Below are 23,622 nucleotides of genomic sequence, written 5' to 3'. Positions count from 1 at the left end.
TGCTCATCTTCTCAGTTGCATTATTGGCTTCTGGGATATCCTCATAATTGCCATTAAGTGGGAGATGATTCCCCAGCATCTGGTGCGCGTTAATACCAATTCAAAGCACTTATCAATCCACTTAAGGAAAGCATGTACGTGCTCCATGTGCAGAGCTGCTCTGCATGGTCCTTATCGGGTCCCATTTTCCCTTTGAATTGCTGCTGAATGGCTCTCAGTGGCCCCTGGTGCCATCAGAACTGCTGGGAGGCATTGCCCAGGCGCTGCGTCCCACTTGTGCCCATGGGTTGGGAAGTGCTGCTCGGTTCCCCCAGCCCCATTCGAGGGTTGTATTTATTTCAGAGCTGCTGAAATACTGTCTCACTACAAATTACCCCTCAGCTGGTGAAAAACGCAGGTAACATCTGAGCCTCGGTAGAAATATTCCAATAAATTACAACTGCTGTCGTTTGGGTTTTTTTTTTGTTGCTTTGTGTTCAAACCACCTCTTGGGAAGCTGCCTGCAGCCGGTTGTGGTGCAGAGTGCCGCTCCTGAGGTGCTATTTTCATTCCAGATAGGAATAAAACAAAGCCCTGTTTTTAAAATATTTTCTCCCCACATCCTTCCTCAGTGTAGCTCTTGGCCAGGTGAAGCTCTGTGCAAGCTACAGCAACAGCAAGCTCCGGGCTTCCAGGCAGAGCTTTGGGGCGGAGTGCTTGCAGGAGGACCCGGTTAAACAAGGGGATGAAAGACTTCCTCACGCCGTTCCTGGCTGAGGAATGCTGCTCGGTATGAGGCAGTGTGCGAGGGCAGGGACAGGCATTCCTCAGGCTTACTGGGATCCAGCCCTGTCTAGACTTCATAATGCAGTGGTGCGCACCGCCCGGCCTTGAACTGCTGCCATGGCATCTCTCAGCTCTTCGTATTAATGGAACCCAGAAGCCTGTGCTTTGCCAGAGCCTCAGCCACACCAACGAGACCCAGTTCCTGCCAGGTTGGCAACTGGTCCCACTAAAGCAGTAAACATGCAACAGGTGGCATCGGAGCTCGTCTCCTGACCCACATCCTGATGACGGTGAGAAACCTCCCCCGGTTTCCAGGTACCTCTGGGCTGAGGGAGATGCTGGAGGGATGCTCCTGCAAAGGGAACCTGCAGAGCTGAGCTCCCAGCAGGTGTCATTTTGCTCTCACTCAAATATAACTGTGACCTCTTGTTTCCATGCTGGTGGCTTTGGGTACCTGAGCGGATGTGCAGAGCTGTGTGGATCCCAGCAGTGGGGTCAGCCTGAGGTGAATTCCAACTTTGGATTAACCAGCTTTTCAGACCTGCTGAAGTTTTTGGTTTTTGGTATTTTTGCCTCTCAGGCTGACACGTCATAAATGTGTTAAGCACCAGGAACAACGTGTTGGGATCCGTGCAGAATTCCTGTTGCCCATAGGAATGGACTATTCCTGCTTGCTACAGGTTCTGCTCTGCTTGCCTCAAGGAGGCTGGAGGACAAGCACAGGCAGGCTGTTGGGCTCTGCATCCAGGGCGAGCGCTCACTGCCTGCACAGCTCGTAATTTACATGCAGGGGAATGGGCACAGAGAGCTTCTGTGCTGAAGTCTGTAACAAATGCTGAGAAAACCTGCAAAGTCCACTCCTGCTTCCTGCTCTAAATCCCCCACAGCAGCCACTGACATCCAGAGCCAAACACTTTCCAGCCAATGGAAAGATTCCCTTTGACTTTAATGGTCTTTGCATAAGTGCCTAATTCCTTCCTGTTCACAGGCTCTCTTGGATCTGGTTATGGAAACAACTGCATATATGAAGTGCTGCAGTGAGCTGTAAACCCATCACAGCAGTGCAATGGCAGTGTGCTGTCCTCCCAGACAGCTGGAAGGGGCTTTGTTTGACCAAGAACCTGCTGTGTGTTCTTACATCCAACCCTGTGGCTGCAGGGTGAACGTGTGTTCTAACAAACATGTCTGTGTGGGCACTGCTGCTGTGAGTCCCAGGCTGAGCAGAGGGGAGGCAGATGATGGTGCTTTTCCTCGACACTCTACAAACTTTCCAGACTTACTTGGTTTCCTTTTGACTTTGCTTCTCAAACTCATGAGGATGAGGCATGGATGAAGCGGTGAGTTCATCTCTTTGCAGTTTTGCCAGCTTTTCCCCCTCTCCTTACACTGGAACCCAAATCTTGACCAGCCCCAGTCCCATTGGCAGCCAGTGAGCCTCGAGGAGAGCTGACTTGCTCTCTTTGGTGACATCCTTCCTGCTTGGTTGCACCCTGCAGGGTTATTGGTCATGAAATGGCTGGTTTTATGGGAACATCCTTAAAATTCAGCTTTTCTCAATATAGAATGGTTTTTTCTCCTATAAATTTTGCAGTGGTGAGTTCTACATGAATTTACTGCTGCTCTCATGTGTCAAAGCTCAGGACAGCTTGTTCCATTTTCTCCTCTGGATATGACCAGTTCCATGAAATCAAAATCTAACTTGGAATACTCAAATTGCACTGCACGTATGGGAAATGGCCATGTCTCGATGCGCTGCCAGAACAGCCACATTATGAAAGAGGTGCTGGCTGTGTAATAAATGGGGCATCTCTAGGGCTTCTGTTTGCAGACCCATCAAGCTGCAGCTGGAGTAATGGGAACAACAGAGGAGGCTGCAGGAGCAGTGAGTGTGAAGGGTTCAGCCTGGCTGCCTATTCTGGGATGTCTTAATCAGCTGTGACACATGAGGTACAGTGATGAGCAGCAGCATGCAGAGGGGGAATGTGGCTTAGCTAGAAGAGCATTGGTGATAGCATGCAAACCCTTCCGGCAGTGTGATGGGCTCTGATGGTGTCTTTCACGTCGAGTGGCAGATGCCTCATCACGTGCAATATGTAATGCAGGGTGGAATCATTCCCTGCCTGCAGGGAACTTAGCAGGTTGCACCCAGCTCCTCGTGCTTGCAGGCAGAAGGGGAATTTTGGAAATCAGGTTTGTGTTGGGTGCCTCGTTGTCTCCTAATCCCTGCCCTGTGCATGCGTGCACATTTGCTCTGCCCTGAAACGTGAGCTGCATGAGGCTGGTGAGAGATACAGGCTGAATGTAGCCGGGGAGGGTGGGAAGGAAGAAAACTCCCAGCAGTTGTTTAAAATGGATTGTAAAAGACTGAAAAAAACCCAACACCCATGCATTAAAAAAAAAAGACACCAAACACATTACGAAAAAGTTGTGGTTGCTTAAGCTGGTTTGAATTCCTGGAAGCTGATGGAGCCCTGGGTTGTTGTTGGGTTTTAGGCATCTTTCAGGCTTTTTGGATAGTTTGGAGTGTGGGTGTGTGTGGGGAAAGAGCTGGGGATAAACCAAAGCTAAAAATGGTCGGGGAGCACAGGAACAGGATGAGTGCACGCACAATCTTCTTGTTTCATTTATGTATTTATTTCCTAGGCTTGTTAGAGATTGGAGGAGGTGATGGATGGAGTCCAGTGGAGGTGGATCCTGAAGGCCAGGTTTAGGATCCTTCATGATTCACCACATCTCACCTCCTCAGCTATGGGAGATTCTCTCCTTTTGCCAAATAACCAATGCCAGCTTCTGACTGATGTCCTTCCTCAGAGATGGGGATGTGGACAGCCAGCCCTGCCAGCCCTGCTCTGGTGGTCTTATCTCAGCATTTCAGATGATGTCAATCAGATTGACTCCCTTCCTTTCTTTCCCAACTGGAAAGCCTTCCTTTGAAAATATGAATATCTGCATGATTATGATGATTATTTTTTTTCCCAGTAGGTTAATTAATAGATGATTCATCACCTTGAAAGCTAATGGGTATTTATCCCCATCACGGAGGAAATGAATGCCTTCTATAAATAAACGACACCCGCTCACAGCCCGTCCTTATTTATGCAGCTTCTCCTTCAGGAAACCAACTCAGCTGGAGGAGCTCATGCTGTTTCCTGGGCTGCTTTGCACTGTCCTGCTTTGGTGTTCCACACAGTGAATGCAATGCCCTTCAGATGGAGGGAGCACAGCATGATCTTCCCACTCTGGACTGGTGAAGGCGATGCTCAGTTGGGTTCTCCCATGGGCTGGAGGTCCCCGATGTGCAGTCGAAACCAAAAATCCCAGATTGTTCACCAAATATTGGGAAACCCTTTCCGAGTTCCCATCTGCTTCACATCAGTGGTGTTTATTGTCTTTGTTTCCAGCTCTCCAGCTATTGTCAGCGGTGACCTTAATTAAGAGCACATTAACAACCACGTCTAGCTTGTTGCTCACGCGCATGGAATTAAGAAGCAATTATTTACTTTTACTGCTTGCTTGCGCAGAGCTGCTGTGCCCCATGGGGGCAGGAAGGTCCATCTTCTCAAGGACTTTGTGGTGGAACGAGGGGATCTGAGTGCTCCTCCTGCACTGCTTGCTCCCTCTGTTCTCATCGTAAGCGATGGAATTTGTGTGGCTGCCTTCAAGGATGGAATCTGTGGGACTGCCTCCAGGCTCCAGAGTAACACCAGTGTGTGAGAATCCGGGTTGGTTCGTGTCCCCATCCCTCAAGGAAGCACGAGCTGAAAGCTCCGAGCACAAAGGAGCACCGGGACATTTTTTTTAGGAGACTTTGGAAAATCTGTGCTGCTTTGGAGAATTTATTATTTTTTAATTCATCTTTAGGGACGTGGGTTCATGAATTTTTAATTCTTAAGCTCGGCGGCCCTGGCTGAATTAAGAAGGGAACAACTGATTTTAATGAGTGTAAGATTAATGCAGATGAACTTGGCTCCCAGCCCTCTCCTCAGCGCCCACTGCATTCCCACTCTCTCTGCTCATCACCTGGGGAGATGCTTTCCCCCCGTTAGCATTCAGGCTCATGCTTTTCCCTCATCGTGGCACATCCCTGGGTGAACTTCTGCATTTTTTGTTTTTTTTAATTGTTTTATTTGTTTGGAGAAGTGCTTGGTGCTCTGGTTTGTATAAATTGTGGTTATGGACAGAAGGGCCCAGCACTGGGCAGAGCTGTATAATCAGCTCAACGACTTGTGCCTCCCTATGCACCCCCAATCAGATATTTGCATAGTGAATGATTTTATTGCCCAAGCAATAAGAGAGGGGAGGCTGAGCTGAACTGATTTTGTTCCATTCTGTGGGCAACACTCAGCTTTCTATCTCTATGTTTCACCGTATGCTTTAAGCACTGCCTTCCTGGGCTGTCGGGTAGCAGAAACATTGGTGAGCAGTGTGTGCCAAACAGCACCAGACACCACATTCTTTCTGTGCTTTTTTTTCCCCCTACTTGCCCCCAAACTGCTGATTCCTCCTCATGCCAGCCAAGGGCAGCCATTCCCAACCACAGACCCAGTGCCCTTCTGTTGTTTGTGCTGAAGTTACCCATCAAGTGCACATTTTTTCCCCTTTCAGCACAGCAATTTCCTTTATTTTTCCTGGGCTCGACTTAAAGTTTGTGCTTTGGTTTCAAAAAAAAAAAATAAATAAATAAAAAAAAAATAAGGTTTTGTAGGGCTTTGATTGCCCTGACAAGGACACCAAAGTGGAACATCTGAACACCGGGAGGAACGTATCCCAAGAGCAAGGGTTTGCACGTCCTGTTTTTAAAGCTGCTCTCATAAAATGTTCAAAAGCTTTTCAGTGTCTGTGAATGGCTGTTTCAGTGGCTATGTTAGTGGCTTAACATGGCTGTTGTTAGTGGCAGCATCTGTAAGTTGTAACTGTGATATTGCACGCTCAAGAGGAGAAAGAGGAAAGGCATTGGAGGTTCAGGTTGGATATTAGGAACAATTTTTTTCTCTGAGTTGAGTGGTGATGCAGTGGCACAGCTGCCCTGGGAGCATGGGGGTCACCATCCCTGGAGGTGGCCCAGAACCATGGGGAAGTGGCAGTGGGTACAGTGAGGTGGGCTGGGGTTGGGCTTGGGCATCATGGAAGTCTTTTCCCACTGATGCCCCCAACATGAGCAATAATGAAGAAGACAAACAGAAACACTGACGTGCAGCTGAGATGCTGACGTATTCAGCACTGAGGGTTTAACAAAGATGAATGTGTTATATGAGAAAAAAAGTTGGAACCTGGAGCACGGGTTGCTCTGCAGTGCACAAAACAAGCCTGCTAACTTCGTGGCCTGTGATTGAAGAGGTGCCATCCTAATGGAACAGTGCCCTTTCTGCTGCACCTCTCGGAGGCAGAAATGGAAACTGCAGTCGTGTATTGCAGACTGCCCTGTCCCCACCCTTGTTGGATGAGCAGGGCAGCAATCTGCTGCCAAACGTCTGCAGGGAGGTCTTGGAGCATTGAGAGCAGAGCAGGGCTGGGTTCTGCTGGATGCTCCACACCCTGTGCTGGGTTGCACTGGTTTTACTGGCTGAATTTTCCAGGTGTTTCCAAGTACAACCGAGCAGCAGCCGGCATTCTGCCAGCCCCTGGGAGGTGTTTTTCCATCCCTGACCCTGAGCTATGACAGCAACCACTGTGCTGGGACCAAGCGAGAGGAGCCAAGCCACAAACCCTGGAACCTGCAAAGGTGGAGAGTTTAAAGGCAGTAAGGACTCATTTCCCAGGCAGAAAACCCTGCTGCAGCCTCACCCTCCCTGTTTACTGCAGGATGAGCCCTCAGAATTGGGCCATTCTCTTCCTGTGGCTCCCAGCACTGGGCTGGCAACGGAGGCCATGGCATCAGACCCGGAGCTGTGTTTTTTCCAATGGGTTTGGGCAGCGAGCAGCTGATGTCACAACAAGTGGCTGCCACAGATCCCAGCGCCCAGAAGGTGCTGCAAACCCCACTGTAAGAGATTTTTCCTTACAGGGCATTAAGATGTCTTCTGAAGGAGGAAAAGACAGGGTTTGGCTTTGGTCTGAATGCACGGAGATCCCTTGCTAGCTGGGTTCTTCCAAATGGTGTTAGCAAATGGTTCCTCTTGTGGGGTTGTGAAAGAGAGATTTCAGCATAATTACTATCAGTTTCCATTTAAACCCATCTTCCAGCAGAATTAGGGGCAGGGATGGAAAGAGCACAACATCAGAGTGCCCATTTTCCAGCACTGCAGAAAAAGAGACCCTTAGCGATGCTGGCTCTGGAGAGAAAATAAGCATGTGGGTGAGTTGCATTTATCCATGTTTTTGTGGTGAGCTCTGCATTCATCCTTATTTTGACACTCCTGTGATTTAGAGTAATTGCTGAGAACTCCCTGCTCGTTGCCTGCAGAAGGACTGGTTGCAAAGTACAACTGTTGCAGCCACTGTTGGAAGGAGCAGTGGATAAAGGCACTTCTGGTACCTCTGAGAGGCCCCACGTGTGTTCCTTGTCCATAGCAACAGACACTGTTTGTAGTGGAATAGTGCACCAACAATGCGTTTCATCTTTCACCCAGGGATTAAAATGGCCTCTGAATGAGGCAGCAGCTGGGGGATCTCCTAAGAGCACAGGGCAGCACGGGGCACCTCCTGCCCCAAAGGGACCAGCTGTGGGGCTCAGCACCAAGAGCTGCTCTGTGGGGTATGGCTTTCAGCCATCGTTCCTTTGCAGGTGAAGAGGGGCCCACTGAGTTTGTTCTGTGTCAACAAGGAGAGCTTAAATACCACGAGTGAAACATTCCCATTGTCTCATGTGGTTTGCTTGGACTGCAGGAGGAACCCTCTGCTCTGACTCCCTGTGCACAAATGGGGTGCACAGGACCCAAATGGAAGTTCTTTATTTTTCATTTTTCTTTCTCCATCTTGTAGCAGAAACGTTAGGTCATGGCCTGAAGCGGTGATGGAGCACCTGGTGGGAAGACAGGGCCAACCCAGGGGAGCTCAGGTGCATGCAATGAACCTGAGTGACCAGAAGGGCAGCAGCCAGGATCCACCCCTTCCCAGCCCTCATTTAAGGGTTGGCATTGGAGGTGAGGGCATCTCATCTGGAGGTCCTTGAGTACCTGAGGCCTTTTAAAGGTAAGCAGATCATTTCCTTTATTTCTGTGCTCGCAGCTGTTGTATTTGAGTAAGCCTTCACTTAGTGCAGCCTGGGACCTTACTACTCTGGCTACTCTGCTGTCATTGCTGTGCTTTCCATTGTGTTATGTGTCTCCATGCTCCTCTGTGACCCCAGAGCAGCAGGGGAAACAGGCTGTTGGATGGCCCTCTCTGTGCCCCTCCTGGCTGTACCTTCTGATGTCCAGTGTGACAACTGCTCCTAGAGATCTCCAAATATTTGCCTTCAGGCTTTATTTTCCCTGATCCTTGCAGAGCTTGCAGATTTTACCTAAGATTTTCTTGGAGAGCAGGGCAGCAGTGCCCTCTACTACTAACTTTCATTTTTAATTGCAATTAAAACAAGATAGGGTTTGAAAGCGAAGCATGAGGCACCTGTTCTCAAACACGTGGGTCCGGCTCTGTTTTGCTCCTCGTTTCTCGGCTAACAAAGTGCTTTCAATCTGCATTGCTGTTCGGTTCTGGCAGTGTGGGGGGGGGATGGATGCGGGGCTGTCCCGTGCAGCTCTCGGTGCCGCCGGGAGGTGGCACAGCGCACCCGGAGATGCTGCGGGGTACGGGGCGATGCGGCATCCCGAAACGGGAGCGGTGTGAGTCATTGGGGTAGTTCCAGGAAGGAGAAAAAAGGGCTAGCGTCTTCTTTCTCGGAAGCTCATTGTGCGAGATCTTTGTAGACGGGGGTGGAGGAGAGAAAAAAGAAAAAAAAGGCAACAAAACCCACATTTAATATCGAGAGAAGGGGAAAAAATGAGTGTTTCCAAGTGCTTTGAAGGCATGCAGCTGTTGGGACAGTCTGTGCTATGGGTTGCCATGGCCTTTCCCAGCTGAGCACAGTCCCAGCTGACCCCTGGTTATTTTCCTCTCTCGCCCGCCCCCCCCCAACTGCTGCTCTCACCTGCTGCCCATCATCCTGGTTATAACTTCTACCAACCCATCCCATCACCATGTGCTGCAGGGATTTTCCCCTAGGAGCAGGCTGGTGGCTGAGCATGTGGCCTCTGAGCCTCCCACCTGTGGGTCTGGTGCTGCTGGTTCCCAAAGTAGCCCACATTTCCCTGTGTTTGGCCCAATTTCACCTCTTGGAGCACTTCTCAAGCACCTGCATCTGAGGTGATGCAGCTGGAAGTGACAAGGCAGTGTTCTTTTCTAACCACTGGCAGCGTTCCCTTTCTGGGAAAGGCAGAACAGAGAGGGTAGAATCAGGAGATCAGGCATCTGGAGACCAGAACAAAGAGTTGTTTTCTACAAAACATTGGCTACGGAGCTCCTGCTGCAAACGTTGTATTTTGAGTAAATTATCATCCATATTTCACTTGAATGGATGATTTAGAAAGGCACTGATATTGTTGGCAACCAACATGCTATACCACTTATCTCGTGCCCAGTTTGTAACCAGAATAAAAGGTGATTTCCCAGAAACAGAGTTCTTTCTCTCCCAGTTTTCCCTTTCTGTTTTCATTACCAAAACATTCACTCAGCAGCAGCATTGTAGGTCCCAGGAGACCAACATCCAACCTCTGTCCCCTCAATAGGGCCCTTTCAGTGCAGGATCCCAAGGACAGTGCAGGCTGTTGTGTCCTAGCACTGGGGGCTCGGGATTCCTCCACCTTTAGCAGCTCCCATGGGTGCCTTTTCCATAACCAGTTTTTCCCCAGATGCTCTTTAAAGCCAGCTATGCTTGTAGCTTTCTCAGCATCCCTGTGGGCTGCAGGCTGTGATGAAGAAGATGGTGTGTGAGCTCATGGGAGCCCATTTCCTCCTTTTCAATCTCTTGTGACTGTCAGTGACAGATCCTGATGTGAAATATGGAGGGACTGCAGGTGGTAGAGCAGCTCTTCAAAGTGCTCTTGAGAGGCTTCTCTCCTGCCCTCAGGGAAAAGCACAGTGGCGAAAACAAAAGCTCTATTCTTCGTTCTTTTTGTTGTGCCTTCTGAATTCCTACTTAGCATCCTGAAAGCCCTTCAGAGGATTTGCATTTAGAACATGCAATGAATTTCTCACAGTGTGGGGCTGGAGGAATTGTGCTGGTGCAGCAGCAGTGCAGTGGGGCATGGCCTGGGCCGTACCAGGTGAATCTGTTCAACAGAGCTCTGCCTTGGGTCCTCCTTGTGCCATACAGCCCTTTCTTTTAGTTTAAAAACCATCTTTTAATAAATACAAAGGGAGCACAAGGGGATGTTTCCAGAACCCATTGCAGACCTCACCTCTCAGCCCATCTGTGTATGAGGGGCTTTAGCAGCTGAAGAAAGATAGAAAAAAAGGGTCATTTATGACTCAATCCTGACCACCCTGATGGTGATCTGGCTGCTGGGTTGCTGTTATTATTTCCATGTGTTCAGGCCGATGGGTGGCAGCTGGGATCCCAGGGCAGGTGGCAGCAGGCATAATTATCACCCTGACCACAGCTGGATGGTGATGTGACCTCAGGCTCTCCTGGTGGGATTGGAGGCCCCTGGCTTCTTGTTTATGGGCATACACATTGTTACAGCTGGATCCAGGTTCCTGGGAGGGATGAGGTGCTGGGTGGTAGTAATGATTCTTTGGACAAACACAAGGATTTCATGGCCAGGAGTTCATAGAACCACTAAGGTAGGGAAAGACCTAAGATTGTCTAGCCCAACTGTTCCCCTACCACCAATATTGCAAGATAAACCATGTCCCTTAGTACCACATCTATGCATTCCTGGAACACCTCCAGAGATGGTGAACCCAATCAAGTGAAAGGGTTGCTCCAGCTTATCCCAAACCCAAGGATGGATGAGCCTTCACTTCCCACTGAAATCCATCAGCTGCCCTCACCTGACCCCAGCCTTGTCCAGGGATGCACTGTGTGCTGGTGGGTGACTGCTGATATTTTCAAATAGCCAGACTTCATGCAGAATAGTGCAGGGTCAGCAGGACTCAGCCCTGTACCTGCCACATGTGTGCCCAACAGCCCACCTCCTACTTTGCCCTTCTATTCCTGGTGTCTGTGCCAGGACAAAGATGAACAGTGACAAACGGCTGCTTCCATTTTGCCTAGAACATAAGTTCATGAACTTCTGCTATCATTCAAGTATGATTTAATTAAAACATCATGCCTTACACAACCATCTCCCTCTCTCCTCTCTATTTAGAGAGCACTTCCTGCTTTTTCCAGCTGGACAAGCAATCCTTCTGTCTTCTTTGAAGTAAATATTTTCTTGGGTTTGGCTGCTGTCACAGCCACACATAGTCCTCTGCCTGATATTTTATCCATCTGCTGCTGAAGGACTTCAGAGTATTTTCAGCCTAGAGTCTCCGAAGGGTTTGAGATGCTGAGTGGAATTAAGGAACACCAGTGCAAGAGAAAAATGTTCTGTTTGGCTTTCACCTGTGCACTAAGTCAAGCTCAACTGCCTTAAAAATGAACTATTTGCAGAGATGCTTGTGGGGATGTCCTGGTACTCACGTGAGCTGTGATCATCAATGGTCCTAGTGCACACTCTGTGCTCACGTGTAGGGCTGCAAGCCAGCCCTGGTTTCCTCTTTTGTCTACAGGGGATGGAAAAAGAGAACTGGACTCCCACGCCAGTGAGGTTGCCAACATCTGCGTTGCTTTGCTTGTTGTGCCTGAAGTACATCTGGCCTGGGCAGTGCTGTGTGGGACGGAGCTGTGACAAAGCCCTGAATGGGCTGCAGGGCTGGCAGGGGACAACGCTGCCCCCACCATGATGCACTGATGGGGGGCATGTGAGGATGGGAGCCGTGTTGACTTTCTGGTGCAGCCACACATTGCCTTATGTTTGGGGCTGGATCTATCTCCCATGGTTTTACTTCATTATCTACCCTACCTGACCCTGCCCTATCCTATTTTTAGTTCTCATCCTTCTAGAGATGCTCTGGAGAAGGTTATTTGGTGGTCAGCTGAGCCGTGAGCTCTGCCCAGCACAAAGCCACCGGCTGCCTGCTGGACACCAGTTCCCTGTTCAGCATCACTCTGTTTTATCCTCCTCCAAAGTTTGTCCTGTAGATATTTTGGAGCTTGCATCAGTTCTTTCCTTGAAGTTCCTTGAAATTCTCAGAAATATCAGTTCTTGTTGTTGCTCGCTTGTATTTAAGCAGAGCTGCTTCACTTCCATCTGACCCCAGCAGAATTTTGTTACTGCCTGTGCTGCAGCTGTGAGGACACCTGGAAGCCCAGCAGTTCCCACCCAGACATTCTCAATCCTCCCAGACCTTTCAGGGCAAAACGCCATCCCTGAGCTCCCAGATTTGGAGCCATGTGTGCCTCAGTCCCCCAGTAGCCAACACTGGGAAACCATCAACTAGTACTGATTTTTTTTATTTTTTTTTTTCTTCATTATTATTATTTTTTTTTTCTAGGATGAGAGGTAATGGCCTGAAGTTGTGCCAGGGGAGGTTCAGGTTGACCATTAGGAACTATTTCTCCTCTGAAAAAGTGGCCTTTTTTGTTAGCACAGCTGCCCAGGAGGTGGGGGAGTCATCAGTGCTGGAGATGTGGCACTGAGTGATCAGTGGGCATGGTGGGGTGGGTTGGGCTTGAGCTTGGGGATCTTAGAGATCTTTTCCAGTCTCAGTGATTCTATGATTCTCCCTTAAACTGAAAGATGCATATTGCTCCTTGCTGCTGCTCCGTGACGCCTGTTTGGGGCACAGTGCTTTGGGACTGGTGGTGAATGGCCCTTTGTGCAATGGGGGTATGCTGGCCACGCAGCTGCCAGCAGGGAAAATTGGAAAAAGTATAAAGAAGACATTATTAAGCCTAAAAATAAATGCGAATCTGCATTTCCTCCCCTTAAACAGCAAAGCGAAGTGCTCATGAACTTTTTGAGCGCTTTTGTCCATTCCCTGCTGCTAGCTAATCTCTGTTTTGTGCAGGGCACAGAACTCCTCCCAGCGCTGGCTGTGGTCCAGGTGCTGGGAATCTCAGTCTCGTGCTGGTGATGGCACTGTCTCCATCCTTCTTTGCCAGGCAGGAGCTGGAGACAGACTCGGGGCACTCTGGGGGTCTTTTTCTTGTTAAAGAAGTGAAGGTCTGCATGTAGGGGCAGGAATACAGAGGGGAACAGCAATGTATAGAATCACCAAGGTTGGAAAACAGATCTAAGATCATCCAGTCCAACCACTAACCTGCTAATCCCTAATGTATTGCATAAGTGGCTGTGGTATCAAGGTGACCATGGCTTGCACAGCCCTGAATTCCAGACTGCTGAAGATATCCTCAGGACACTGAATGGGGCTCTTCTCTTTCCCCAAGTTTACTTGCTCTGGAGCTGAGTGCACAAGCAGGACTGAAGTGTCTGGGGCTTCTCATATCCTATTTCCCAGGGGTGGGAGTAAAACCATTGTGCAAGCAGAAGGGAAATGATCTCTGAATAAGTGTTCTGTGGTTGCCAGGGCATGTTTTGGAGCTGAGTGCATGATGTCTACAGGCAGAGACTGCAACACAGCCACCAGTGTATGTTATAGAAGAAGGCTTCATGGTTTTCCTAAAGGGTTTTTGCTGTTGTAAATGAGCACAGGTATATAACATGAGGGCATAAGCATGTGTTCTACACAGACATTTATTGCAAAGATATAAAAATAGAGGGTAAACTTTAATAAGATGTGTTTAAAGGCATCTCTTAGTTCCATGTGTGTGGGAGATGAACTGAGGAGATGGGCAGTATGCCTGGACTTGCTGATGCACCCAGATCCACCAAGCAAAGCAAAACCTTGTCCTCAGAGATGGGGTAGGACCCACCTCTCTGCAATCCTTCCTGGTCCCTCTGCTCCAAACTGCTCTGCTTGATGGTAGCTCCCACTGGTGCAGGTACAGATTCAACAAGCAGTTGTTGGAGACTCTCTTGGGACAAAACTCAGTGTAGGCACCCATGGAGTCCTGGTAAAATGCCTTCTGCATCAGAGTGCAGCCCTTGGCTGATGCTCCCAGAGAGGCAGAGCCTGATCCTCCTCCTGGTACACTGATAATGGTAGTGGATACGTGCAGTTATCACATCACTTAGGCTAATACAGAGTAATGTGTAAATGAGCATCATAGACCTTTAACTGTCCTCCTGCTGAAGTTGTTTCCATTCAAAAGGGCCATCCAAAGTGAGATCAAAATTATCCTTCTCCTGCTCTCTGGAGAGTTCCAAAAAGACCTAAATGGAAAATGTGAAGTTCTGATTATTTTTTTGGACCCTCCCTACATTCTGTGATGCAACTTTGCAGGAGGTGCAGCTCTGCAACACCTCTCACAGGTACATGAAGTATGTGGGGACAATGTGGGGAACACAGGCTCAGTAGCTGAAAATTCTGCTCATAGGTATATCCATGGGATGGTTTGTACTGATGGAGGGATTGGCACACACTGAGTAATGACCACAGTGTCTGGGCCTGGGCATCATCAGGGACATCCATTTGTCCCCATGTGCAATGTGCCTGTCTTGGGTGACAACACACTGCCTGGGTTGTCCTGACCATCCCACTTCCCAACAGTGGCAAAACTAAACCAAAACAAATCAAACTCCAACATTTTTCTGGCAGAGAATCCCTTACCAGCCCCCCAGGGCAGTTTCTTGCCTCTTGCTTCAGTTCTGGCCCAGACCTCACTGTAGTTTTGTTCACACCTTGAGGTCACATACCTGAGCCAAAGTATTCAAAGAGAAGCTGTACTCCTCAAGGTTGAAGTTTTGTTTGGCTGTGGAGGAATGGAAATTGAGTTGAAAACTACCTGTTGGTGTTTCACCTTTCCAAATAGTCATCTTGCTTTGCTCTTACCTTCCTCTAGCTTGGAGAAAGATTGAGATAGGGGCAGTGCATCTTCCATTGGGACCTTGTAGACGAGCAAAGAGGGGAACCTGGAAGATAAAGAAGAAAAGGGGGCTTTTACTCTAGATTGAACTTTTGCATTCAGAAGTTTGTTACAGTACGAGCTGGACCTGTGGATGTTTTACTGTGGGGATAGCAGCAGGGCTGGACTTGGTAACATTATTGAATTAGATCCCCTCATTGGGACTATGACATGCAGATCTCTCAGTAGCAGAGATCCTGTATTTGGCCATCCCACTGGGCAGGCTTTTAGAGATGATGTAATACTGAAGCCACTGTTCATTCCCTATTTTGTATTTACCTCTCCTGACGGGCAGCACTTGGGAAAATCCTCAAAATCTCAGCATGGAGAAGATCAGTGGTCTCTGGGTCTTTGACTTTGATTTCCAGCACGTAGCCTTTGCCAAACTTGTTCTTCAGGTACTGAATGGAGCCGATGCACCTGCAGGTGAGTCAAGAAGAATAACGTCAGTGTGAACCCACTGATGCTCCTTCCCAAATCCTACTGTCACGGGGCTCACTTCACAAAGCTCAGGGTGAGGCTGGGGGATAAACCCTATCCTAGCCTTGTTAATACCCACCTTAGCTGCCCAGCCACCAGGATGGCCACGCGGTCGCACACCGCCTCTGCCTCCTCCATGTAGTGTGTGGTCAGCACGGCACCTGTCTCCTGGGTTTTCAGGGCAGCACGAATCATTTTCCTGAGGGCACAGAAGTTAAAAAAGGAGCCAACGCTACCATAGAAATACCAGACACTTGTTATCGAAGCTTTGCCCCTCTAACCCCTAAAACTACTTTTGACACAAGTCCAATTTTGGGTTCTTTTAAACTCCAATGCAACTATCCTAACGTTTGCAACAAGGAGAACTTCTTAATGCTTTGGATAAGGAAAACCAAGAAAACAGGTTTTGTTGAAAACAGTTGTGAGCAGTATTAACTGCAGGTGGGATAGAATGCTCTTTAACCAACCCTACACATCCACTCCTGGCTTCCGGCCCCCCACCAAGCAGCAGCCTGGGATTCTGCTCACCAAATGCAGCGCTGTCCATTGGGGTCCATGCCAGTCGATGGCTCATCCAGCAGCAGGACTGAAGGGTTGCCCAGCATGCAGACAGCGAAGCACAGCTATGGCAGGGAGAGGGGTTGGGGTCAGACCTTCTACAGCCCCAGCACTGTGTCTTCAAGGAGCTGCAGGCAGCGCTGCATTCTTTATGAACATCAAATTTCTGATTGATAGGAGACAGACTTGGAAGGTGCAATGTGATCGTCTCCCAAGTGGTTGGGAGCACAGGTACGTCCCACTGCTCCAGAGGACATTTTTCATTCATGCTATGAACATTACAGTGCTCATTATAGGAAAAAGAAGAAAAGGGAAAAAAAAAAAAGCACCTTTCTGGTTATCCCAGCAGGAAGTTTTCTGGTTGGCTTTTTTAAATAGTCTTGAAGCTCCAAAGCATTCACTATTCTGTGAGAAGGAGAAAGAAAGGGAAAAAAAGAAGTTGTCATTCTCTGACACAGTACTCTAATCAGAAGTTCCCAAAAGAATAAGAAAAAGGAACTTTCTTATCCCTGACTCTCGGCTCCTGTTTGATTTCAGTAAGTTGTGCTATAAAAATGTGAGCAAATGCTTACAGAGCCCTTCAGACTGGAAAAGACCTCTAACATCCCCAGGTCCAACCCCAACCCACCCTATGCCCCCTGACCATATCCCCAAGTGCCACATTTCCACAGTTCTGAAGACCTTCAGGAATGCTGATTCCCCCCACAAGCTGGGCAGCCCATGCCAACACATCACTACTTAACTGAAGTGCACTGAGCAGACCTCAAACTCTGTTTGAAAAGCTGTCACTTGTGTCAACAGCATTATAGATCCACTCCACCTCCTGTGCCTGCTGAGTAGGCACTAAGTAAGCACCCTCCTTGTAATGCCAAACAATAAAATCAAAATGCTTCCTATAGGTAATGTACTTTAAGGGATGTCGGTGGTAAATCCATCCCCACCAAATGCACTTAGGCAAGCTGGAGCTTTCCTTAACCCACTCACTCAATCACAGCATTTAATACAAAATCCCTTTTACAGATTTGCTTCCTGAGTTTATTCCAAGGCATCTTCTTGCTCACAGAGGGTTCTGACATTCGGATTTCCTCGCTACACCTTACGATGTGGAATAAACCCTTGACTGACCCCAGGACCACCCTCACCCCGCACCTGTTGATGGCAGTGGCAATGTCCTCCTTGTGCACACCCTTCACAGCAGCGTAGACCTTCAGGTGCTCGTGCACGGTGAGGTCTGGCCATAGTGGGTCCTCCTGTGGGCAGTGCCCCAGGTAGGCAAGCACGTGGTCCTGTGTCCAGCACAGCGTGGCATCTCGGCTCCTCAGCAGCACCTGTGTGATCACGCTGTGTTTCACATGTGCACAACCACGGGTGGAAGGTTTGGAGGGAAACTATGGGCTTCACAGGGCCTTAGGGGAGGAAACTTGAGGGGTGAGGGATTGGTTTTGCAACCCTCAGATACGTGGCTCCTGAATATAATCATGCTGAGTTAGCATAGATGCACATGGTTGTTAGAGTTAGCAGCAGCTCACCATCGTTTTTATCAATGCATAATTCAATAGAACAATGTATCTGGTTAAAACCCTGATCCCTAATATTGCTTTGAAGAAAAAACACTGCTTAGCTGGCCACAAGCTCTGCATTTTTAGCACACTTCTATCCCTTCCCTCCAGACTCCAGCAGCCTCCTACCTGCCCAGCTGTCAGGGTTGTCTCCCCAGCTATCATCTTGATGACTGTGCTCTTACCAGCTCCGTTGGGCCCCAGGAGTCCTAACACTTCTCCTGAAATCAGTACACAGCATTTCTTGGTAAGGCCTGCCATTCAGCTGAGATACCAGGCAGTCTCATAAAAAAAAACTTGAAAGAGAGTATGCTAATATCAAAGATCACATACAATTGTACAGATGCATGAATATGTGATCAGAGAGGCCATAAATTACTTTTCAAATCTGTAGCTGATGCAGTGATGTAAGTCTGAGCATCGCTTCCAGAAGCTGCTGCTGAAGTGACTGCTGTAGAGGAGGTAAAGCATTTTTGGTAGTGGAGAATCAAAGGTAATTGATTGGATGTCTGTGGTGTTCAGTATCTCACCAGCCATACACTGGTTGTAACTTAAGCGTGGAGCAAATGGATTCCACCTTGGTGTCACAGCTCAGATAACAGACCTGCAGAGGATTAGCTCTCTGGGTATGGTCAGAGTAAAACAGTTCCAGTTCTCACCTTTTTTAACACAGAAGGAAATATTTCTGGTGGCCATTTTCTTCTTCTTCCTAAAAACGGAACCAGCTTTCTTAATTTTATATTCCTTGTAGAGATTACTGACAATAATAACTGATTTCTGCAAGCAAGGAGGAGGAAGAAAGATCAGTCGTTATACTGAATAGCATTCATCCTTCTGTAATATTTTTGCATTTTAAAAGGAAAAAACTTTAGAAGATCTGAGAATTTGAGATGCCACGGAACATTGTTTTCCACTTAAAAGGTTTCTTTATCCTGGTAGGACCCACTCTGTCCACTTGAGAGCTGGGTTTTTCCATTGAGGAATGAATAGTGCAGCCAGAGCATTTACTTGCCCTTATTACTATTGGTGACTTTTTTCTAAACCAACAATCTTATCACTGATATAAAGCAAAGGAAGAACAACCACACTCAGCCTTACCTCCTCCTGGCTTGGAGCTGCTATGGCATTTTTCACCGCTTCTCTTTCAGCTTTAACATCCTCATCTTCCTCTTCGGGCTCCTCGGGATGCTGATGGCTGTTCTCTTTTCTTGGGAAAATTCTACAAATCCAACAGATTAATCTTAGCCTTTGGGCAAGATGTTGTCTTCCAAGAAAAGCAGTATGCTGGAAGTGCCTGTGGTGTGTTTATACAAACCTAAATATTGGGTCCTTTCTCAGAACTGGCCTTCCGTATTTTATCTCCAAATAACGAAGGAGGAAAATGAAAACCACAGAATGGATGTAAGGCTGGAAAAAAAAAAAAGGTTGCCACACTGACAGACTTGCCTTCCATTCTGCCGTGGCTGAAGCTGAAAAGATGGTGGCAGAGTCACAAATTACGTGAGGGGGAAAACACAGCATGCGAAATCAAATTAGTTGCCATTTAAACACAGGATAATCCTGAAAGCTGTGAACTCTGCTATCATTCACCAGTACTGCAGAAAACACCAATGACAGAAGCATCAAGCCACCTAGACTGATTTCCTTCCCCATTTCAAAGGAACAAAACTATTTTTTCACAGATGGGTAATCTGTCATCCACGTCCCCAGGATCCTCCTTCTATGTAAGATGAACTGGCTTACTGAGGATACAGCTTGGAAGACACACGTTCCTAAATAAAATTATTCTTAAATGTTTTCTTACTGCAAAGACAGCTATGAGTACGTTGTTTTTTAGGAAGCCTTCAGTTAAGTCGGAGTCTTCTATAAACATCTGTAGGAGTAAAAAAATACATGATGAAGACCTGCAATTCTTTTATATAATGGTGGATAGTGTTAAAAGTGTAAATGCAAATAACGAATACATCGAGTATGCACAAAAGCTTCTAATTTATCCAAAACATTCACCATACCCTCTTCACTTTGGGTATTCCAGTCCTACTCCAAAAAATGCTGTCCCACTCAGTAGATGCATCAGGCTCTTTTTTGGAGGGATGGTGGTTTGTCAGAAGGAAACATCTCTCTCCTTTGCTGGCCCAATAGAGAGGAGGATGGAGAGAGGGGGACGATGCAGAGGAGGGGTCCTTTTTTGGTTGAACTTTTCTCCTAATTCCCTTCTGGCACATAAATGGCTTTGCATGTAGCTGGAGGGTTTTTCTACATTCCCTGCTCTCTTTCCATGGCCACTCCCAGCTGATGTGCAGTAGAACGCTTTGGGAGTATCCATGACTCTCACTCAGTTTTCATGCAAAGTCATTTGTGCAATCTTATGTGATTGTTCAAGCCAAGGTGCTTGACTTTGCATGGGAAGAACTAAGATTGCTTGCCTAACCCACAAGTCACAGTCCACGTGAACGAGAAGCAGCCCACAGCAGTAATGGACAGATGGAGAAATTCCACCTGGTCTGAAATGATTACCCAACAGATGCCAGTGCAGCCATTTACCTGCTCAATGTTGAGCATGAGGCCCAAGGGCGGGTACATGGGGATCAGCAGAGACAGGAGGTAGAGTGAGATTTCGAGTTCTAGTGCGTAATCCATGACTCTGCTGATAATGAAAGTAACAAGGCATACCTACAAATGAAACAGGAGGGTTATTCAGCTATTCGAGATGGACAAGAAACATGAAGACAAGAAAGGATGAGGGTACAGGAGGTCATCATCTATCTCTGCTGCTAGTTTGGGTCATCTGGGGAATCTCCTTCCCAGGCACAGTGCTGCTTTGGTCAGAAAGAAGCAGTATGGGATCCCGTTCTGTTCCCATCCCACTTCACACTATCCCATCTGATCTACACAGAGTAAGGGAATGAAGCACAAATTCCCCATTGTTTTGTGTTTTGAAACTTTAACTTGAGCAAGACTTTGGGGGAAGAGAGAAAGAAAGGCAGTGCTTGTAAGGATTGACCCAAACTGTGAAAAGCATCCTTATTTCCAGAACTGTGGGAGTAAAAGGCTGGGGGAAAGCAGGGGGACTGGCAGAGAGCAGAACAAGGTGACAGTGATTTCTATTGAATTTTTTGTTATAAAACACATGCCCTTATCCATGTCCTGGATCTATAATTGGTGTTTTGACCTCTAGGTTGTCTTTAGGAACTCAAAATACATTTCTGTAAACCCCATATTGCATTATTGAGCCATATGCTTACCACTATTAGGATAAAAGACCAAAAATCACAGTTCCATCCTTTCCGAAAGAAGAAGGAGATAAAATAGATTAAGAAAATGATAGAAACTCCATAGCCAAAAACATTCATGATCTGCAGAGAAAAGTGCTTTTATTAGAGAAAATGGAGTCACATTAACAACCAGAAACCTATATACAACACTGTGGTTCAGTTTATGTAGGCATTCATTAAGATCAGGACATTCAGAAATTACCACAATTTGACTGCTTAGTGTACAGCAGTGTATTAAGGCAGGATTTATTGCCTTTCTTTTCCAGCTGGGAAAACTCACATTATAAGAGGTGAAATGAGGAGAAAGGCAGTAAGGATCTGGGGACCAGGAGATATGCCAGCATTGGCTGTACCTACATATTTTCTTCCTGTCTGCTACAGTGAACTGCTAAAGTCCTGCTGTGCTCCTGCATGATTCTGTGGGGATATTCTCCAAAATGCTGCCTCTCTAAACATTGCTGCTGTCTCAGCTAGCCCTCCCCTTGCTGGAAGTATTACCCAAATCCCCCCTTAGCAAACCAGTGGTCACTAGAACAGGACTCACCAGCAAGAAGAAGCTGCTGAAGGTCCCAGACACTCTGTTGCTAATTGCAAACTGTAACCCAAACATGGAGAAGAGAAGGAGCCAGCAGAATGGGACATCCACCAGTGCCTGCCCACACCAGTATGCCGAGGGGAAGAGCCCCGAGACCTGCAGCTGGGCACGAGCTCCTGTCTGGGAAGGAATGTGTTGGCCATAGGAACAGTTCTGGGGAGTGAAAAGCTAATAAAGCTCATAAAAATCTATTCCAGTATTGCAGTATTTGTAATACTGGCACTAAAATCCAATGTTTTTTGTCTTTTAGCAGTATATGCTGGCTGCAAAGCTGGCCATACAGAGGAAAGCCTCAAGATGCCATGCTCAGACGGCCCCGTGGCAATACAGTTATGACTCTTCTGCTCATACAGGATTTGCTGCATCTCAATGAATTTACCTTGTAGTCCTGCAGAGAGCCCATTGCAAAGTGAGGAGGGAAACCTGGGAACAGCAGCAGCATGTAGATAAGGTAGAAAGAGACAAAGGAATCCCAGTATTGTGGATTATCTGTCTGAAAACAGAAGAACAAAACATTTGTAGAAAACATCTACAGTCCAGTGGCGAGATGCTACAGTTCATTTCATAGCATTTCTTGCAGTAAAAAGGAACTTGAACTGTCTCTCAGTCTGTGACACTTACAGAATAAAAAGGGTGGCTCCAGATCCGGATGTGTGCAGTGGAATTGAAAGCTCTCAGCAGAGCATTGCTGATGATGTTCACAAGCACTGGGAAGCAGTTGATGGCCTCCATGTGGCAGAAGATGGTAAACCTGTAGCTCTTCAGAGAGCAAGAAACCGGGATGAAAATTCTTGGCCAGGAGAATTCAGGACTAAAATAATAGCTGTCACTTATGCCTTTTGTGCAAACAGCATGTAGAAAATCTGTATAATTGTGCTACACACATGGAATCGTCAAATGGCTTGAGCTGGGAGGGACCTCAAAGGTCATCCAAGTGGAGGAACAGAATCACAAGGCCTCCTCTAGCACGTAGGTTACTGGTTAAAACACTCGCTAATCTTTATCCCTGTGGGCTTGATGCAATAAAGGTTCAGTATAGCCAGATGGATCTTGTTTAATTAGTGCACTGTTAGGAAGAAAGGTTAGGATGGGAGCAAAAGTCCTCACCTGGCCTTCACGAGATACTTTAATGGCCCCATTGTATTTCAGCTCCTCTGTGATATTTTCCTTGTTTGTAATTTCCACGGCGAGATCTTGGCTCTCAAGGGCGTGGATGAAGTCCTCAATGCCTGAGCCTGATGCGAAAGCCAAAAGCAGAGAAATCGTAATAGTGAGAAACAAAAGAGTCTTAGACTGTTTATTTTTTTGAATCCACGACCACTAAACATAACCAGAGAAAGTCTAATGACTGTGAAAGCCAGACAGCACGTATGGATTGGATCACTGCACAGTAATTTTAGTAATATTAATGGATGACGGCTTCAGTGACTGAAACATTGCTTTTTTTTCCCCCCTTTTATTCCTTCACTGAGTTGCAAATGTCTTCTCCTGATGATGGTCTGACAAAGCCAACAGTATCATTCTCTGGCAAAATAACATGAAATAGCATCCGCTGAAAGGAATGTCGAAGGTAGATTTCTGGGAGGAGACTGTTAAAATGAGCAGGATTAATTCTGAAAGAGCAGAAACCATTTGGGTGGAGGTCAGGTCTTGAGGCAGGGGAAGAACGGGATCCCCTCTCATCCACCTGCTGGTCTCTTTCCATGTCACTGCATTAGGATGTCATCTACTGAAGCATCATCAGGCTTCATTTACAGCCCATTAAATCATGAGGAGCCCAGCTCACCCGTGCTGTTGAGCACCAGCAGGTTGGTGGTGTCAGCGTGAGCCCTGGTCCGCAGGGGCAGGAAGTACCGTGATGAGCACAGCTCCCAGGCACTCATGCTCTCCCAGACAGTTGTCAGTGACACTTGCAACATCAGGGGGAGCAGGAAAACCACGTAGAGCAGCAAACTGCATGGAGAGAGAGATGAATAAACACTTTGAAGAGAGGTATTTTGCAGATTGGGATTATGGATTGGGAACGATAGACTATCTCAGCACGTCCCTTTCATTTCTTGTGTCCCATCTGGAAATGTCAGCATGGCAGACCGAAAACCAGTGGGGTCAAATGAGTTCAGACACCGACAGCATTAAAGAAGTACTAAAAAAAAAAGTAATAATTTAAATGAAAGTCTGAAAGCAATATTTTCCTTCCTCGGACTGTACGTATTAGTTCATTGTAAAACTGCTTTCCACACCTGAAATAAAATTGTTCCTAAACATTCAGAAAGTAAATGGATTTCCTTTGTGTAATTTACTCAGTGTAGGAATGAAAATGCACAGAAGGTATCGAATATCAAAATTGTGAAGAAGGGGAAGGGAGGAAGGGAGGAAGGGAGGAAGGGAGGAAGGGAGGAAGGG

The 23,622-nt window shown here is 47.3% G+C and overlaps 1 protein-coding gene and 1 long non-coding RNA gene across 3 annotated transcripts in view; one reads left to right on the top strand and one right to left on the bottom strand.

Moving 5' to 3' along the window:
* The first annotated feature begins 7,770 nt into the window (after positions 1-7,770).
* LOC122176634 lies at positions 7,771-23,481 on the top strand. Its single transcript, XR_006177784.1, has 5 exons — positions 7,771-7,896; positions 15,048-15,178; positions 16,811-17,001; positions 17,461-17,596; positions 21,470-23,481. It is a non-coding gene; the product is annotated as an uncharacterized LOC122176634 (long non-coding RNA).
* LOC122176633 (ATP-binding cassette sub-family A member 10-like) overlaps positions 13,464-23,622 on the bottom strand; it is a 20,845-nt gene continuing 10,686 nt past the window's right edge. For both annotated transcript variants that reach the window (XM_042865313.1, XM_042865314.1), the window contains 20 exons: positions 23,006-23,172; positions 22,327-22,454; positions 21,841-21,978; positions 21,599-21,712; positions 21,169-21,339; positions 20,595-20,705; positions 19,894-20,022; positions 19,154-19,222; positions 18,665-18,756; positions 18,448-18,568; positions 18,009-18,126; positions 17,479-17,570; positions 16,940-17,118; positions 16,120-16,195; positions 15,761-15,855; positions 15,312-15,431; positions 15,032-15,172; positions 14,680-14,759; positions 14,544-14,599; positions 13,464-14,060 (listed from right to left, as the gene is read on the bottom strand). In XM_042865313.1, the coding sequence (XP_042721247.1) occupies positions 13,962-14,060; positions 14,544-14,599; positions 14,680-14,759; positions 15,032-15,172; positions 15,312-15,431; positions 15,761-15,855; positions 16,120-16,195; positions 16,940-17,118; positions 17,479-17,570; positions 18,009-18,126; positions 18,448-18,568; positions 18,665-18,756; positions 19,154-19,222; positions 19,894-20,022; positions 20,595-20,705; positions 21,169-21,339; positions 21,599-21,712; positions 21,841-21,978; positions 22,327-22,454; positions 23,006-23,172 (2,296 nt within the window). In that variant the 3' untranslated portion in view covers positions 13,464-13,961. The remainder of the gene's footprint in view (positions 14,061-14,543; positions 14,600-14,679; positions 14,760-15,031; positions 15,173-15,311; positions 15,432-15,760; positions 15,856-16,119; positions 16,196-16,939; positions 17,119-17,478; positions 17,571-18,008; positions 18,127-18,447; positions 18,569-18,664; positions 18,757-19,153; positions 19,223-19,893; positions 20,023-20,594; positions 20,706-21,168; positions 21,340-21,598; positions 21,713-21,840; positions 21,979-22,326; positions 22,455-23,005; positions 23,173-23,622) is intronic.

The sequence above is a fragment of the Lagopus leucura genome, unplaced genomic scaffold, assembly GCF_019238085.1.
Source record: "Lagopus leucura isolate 7727_CA_CO unplaced genomic scaffold, USGS_WTPT01 Super-Scaffold_797, whole genome shotgun sequence".
NCBI lineage: Eukaryota > Metazoa > Chordata > Aves > Galliformes > Phasianidae > Lagopus > Lagopus leucura.
The sequence above is the reverse complement of the archived record's forward strand: the minus strand, read 5'-3'. Positions and strand labels throughout refer to the sequence as shown.